At 41.6% G+C, this 2,713-nt stretch overlaps 1 protein-coding gene across 1 annotated transcript; it reads right to left on the bottom strand.

The window, feature by feature from the left end:
• Positions 1-710: 710 nt before the first annotated feature.
• LOC109557097 (olfactory receptor 2A12-like) lies at positions 711-1,658 on the bottom strand. The gene has a single exon (XM_019958430.2). The coding sequence runs from the start codon at positions 1,656-1,658 to the stop codon at positions 711-713; it is 948 nt and encodes a 315-aa protein (XP_019813989.2).
• Positions 1,659-2,713: the final 1,055 nt, after the last annotated feature.

Below are 2,713 nucleotides of genomic sequence, written 5' to 3'. Positions count from 1 at the left end.
TCAATAAAGTTGAAAATACATTAAAAAGTGTCTGGGTGTGAGGAGATTTGCACCCAATTACTAGGAGATTCTATTCCCCTCTACAAATATCCCCTCACTAAAACAGAGTTCCTTTCCTTAGTGACATGAGGTTTACTGTGCCCTAAATTCATTCTCTCTTGATAGTACTAAATGAAAACTGACCTTTATTACATCCCTGAACTCTATTTTATAGGACAACAATCTATTTCTCTTTAATTAGTCTTACTTCAGAACTTGTCCCTGATTAAGCTATAGTTGGGTCACTGATCTGGGAATCTGGAAGTCATCTTGTCCCCATCAATTTGAACTTATTTCATGAGTCCAGAGCTCAAGCACCCAGTTTTGTGTTCATTTAGTAATAAAAATAAAAATAATAATATTTTTATTATTTTAATAAAATAGCATCTTATTAAAAATAAAAATTGATTCCAGTTCTTTGCTAGATCTTATAAACTGGTGATACAGAGATGAATCAAACATGGGACTTGCTTACATGGAGACGCTGTCTGGTGTCTTTGTGCTTGAGGGACACCCACTGCTTTAGCCCTTCAGGTGTTCTGATATGCAGTCCTACTGAATCTAGCCAACTGATATATCAGGTGTGCCCAGGGACGTTCAAAAGGATTTGGATGGAGAGGTCATGTAGGCTGTGTCCTGAGTTTGTTGCTGGTGCCCCAGCTGCTGTGACTTTATTTGGGTGCATTGCCCCACCCTGTCACTTTGAGGAAAGCCCTCTTCACATCTTTGTTTCGGAGGCTGTAGATGATGGGGTTGAGGAAGGCTGAGATGACGTTGTAGAACAGGGCCAGCTTCTTGTCCTCTTCTGGGGAGGCCTTCGATCCAGGTCTCATGTACATAACCATACATGGAATTGAGAACATGGTGACCACAGTGATATGGGAGGCACAGGTGGAAAAGGCCTTGAGTCGCCCTTGGGATGAGCGGATTCTCAAGATGGCAGCAAATATATTGATGTAGACAATGATGATGAGGGATAGTGGGACCAAAAGAAGGATGAAGCCCAAGATGAAGTCCACCTGGTCATTTAGAGATGTGTCTGCACAGGCTAACTTCAAGACTGCAGGTACTTCACAGAAGAAGTGATTTATCTCATTGGGTCCACAATAGGGAAGAATCATAGCAGAGACGGTGTATATCAGGGCACAACTAGTACCCCAGAATCCACAGAAGGCCACCATTAACCCACACAGCAAAGGGCTCATGATGACATTATACCTCAGGGAATGGCAAATGGCTACATACCTGTCATAAGCCATGATTGCAAAAAGCCAAGACTCAGTGATACCTAGCATCAGAAAGATGTACATCTGGGCCACACATCCAACGTAAGAAATGGTCTTTTTCTTGGAAACCAGATGTACCAGCATCTGGGGCACTGTGGTGGTGATATACCCCATATCCAGAATGGATAGGACACTGAGGAAAAAATACATGGGTGTGTGGAGGCGGGAATCCTTGCATATCAAGGTGATAATGAGCCCATTTCCCAGAAGGGTGACGAGGTAGAGGAAAAGGAAAACGCTGAACAGAATAACATTTATCTTAGTGTTGCCAGAGAATCCTAAAAGAATAAACTCAGTAAGAGAGCTGTGGTTTCCCAAAAGGAAGTCCTGCATCCTTCTCCTGGTATAGAGAAATAACAGAGTCATGATCCATAAAGTGGAATCTCCAGATTGAAATTCTGCTGGTATTCGAATCAGGAGTGCCAGATACATACCAGTAGCAAAGTAAGTGCATGCCAGGACGATTGCAAAGCCAAATTTTTGAAAGAATTTCCACTTGATATGAAACAGCATGTCAATATTGTATTATTTAATCCTAATTTATCTTGAGATCCCAAATAACAAACTCTGCTCTTCAAAATGTAGAACTTGCAAAAGGAGCATATAAACCTATTTGTTTTACTTCATGAACATGTGTAGTTCATGCAACTTATAAAATATTTTACAGTGGCCAAGCAAAGAATTAGATATCTGTGGATACAGCATTTGCTCTGTTTCATATCAAATGGAGATGTCTGCCCTTCCTTTGAAGCTTCCCCAAAAATGGGCTTCAGCAGAAACACTTGAATACACTAGAACTTTAGAAACACAGTTGTTAGGTATCTGACTTAAGTCTGTAGTATCAAGAAAAGAACTGTTATTTGGAAATAAACTGTGCCCTATGGAGAGTCAAAGTCATGTTTTCCAGTGAGTCACAGGTGGGTCACATAGGAGAGAGATAGGGAGAGGCAGAGGAGGCACGAAGATTAAAAGAAGAAAAGAGAAGGAAATGGGAGAGGTAAGTTTGGGAAAGGAGCTGAGGAGGAAACATGATAAGTCTAGCCTTGGATTCAAGGAGCTTGTGGGACTCCTAGTATCTGTTGGACTGAGGGATCAAAAGCTAAAGAAAATACTCTGGAGATAGGAATCTGCATGTCATCAGCACTTCTGGAGGAACTGAAGCCATCAGAAGGGATGAGACCACTCAAAGACAGTGCCTAGAAGAACACTAACACCAGAACCCTGAAAAGCTCCAGTATTTAAGGACAGGCTTAGAGGAGAATCCAGAGAAGGCAGTACTAAGTGACCAAAGAGGGATGATACAACACAGAAACCCAAGATGAGACAAGGTCTGTAAGGAGAAGGTGGTCTTTGTGGTCAAATGTGTGAGGATATCAAGTAAGACAAGA

The sequence above is a fragment of the Bos indicus genome, chromosome 3 (genome assembly GCF_029378745.1).
Source record: "Bos indicus isolate NIAB-ARS_2022 breed Sahiwal x Tharparkar chromosome 3, NIAB-ARS_B.indTharparkar_mat_pri_1.0, whole genome shotgun sequence".
NCBI classification, from domain to species: domain Eukaryota; kingdom Metazoa; phylum Chordata; class Mammalia; order Artiodactyla; family Bovidae; genus Bos; species Bos indicus.
This window is presented reverse-complemented; position numbering and strand designations above follow the sequence as displayed.

Excerpts from the sequence above, each read along its gene's own strand:
- LOC109557097 (XM_019958430.2), bottom strand. The coding sequence starts at position 1,658 with ATGCAGGACTTCCTTTTGGGAAACCACAGCTCTCTTACTGAGTTTATT.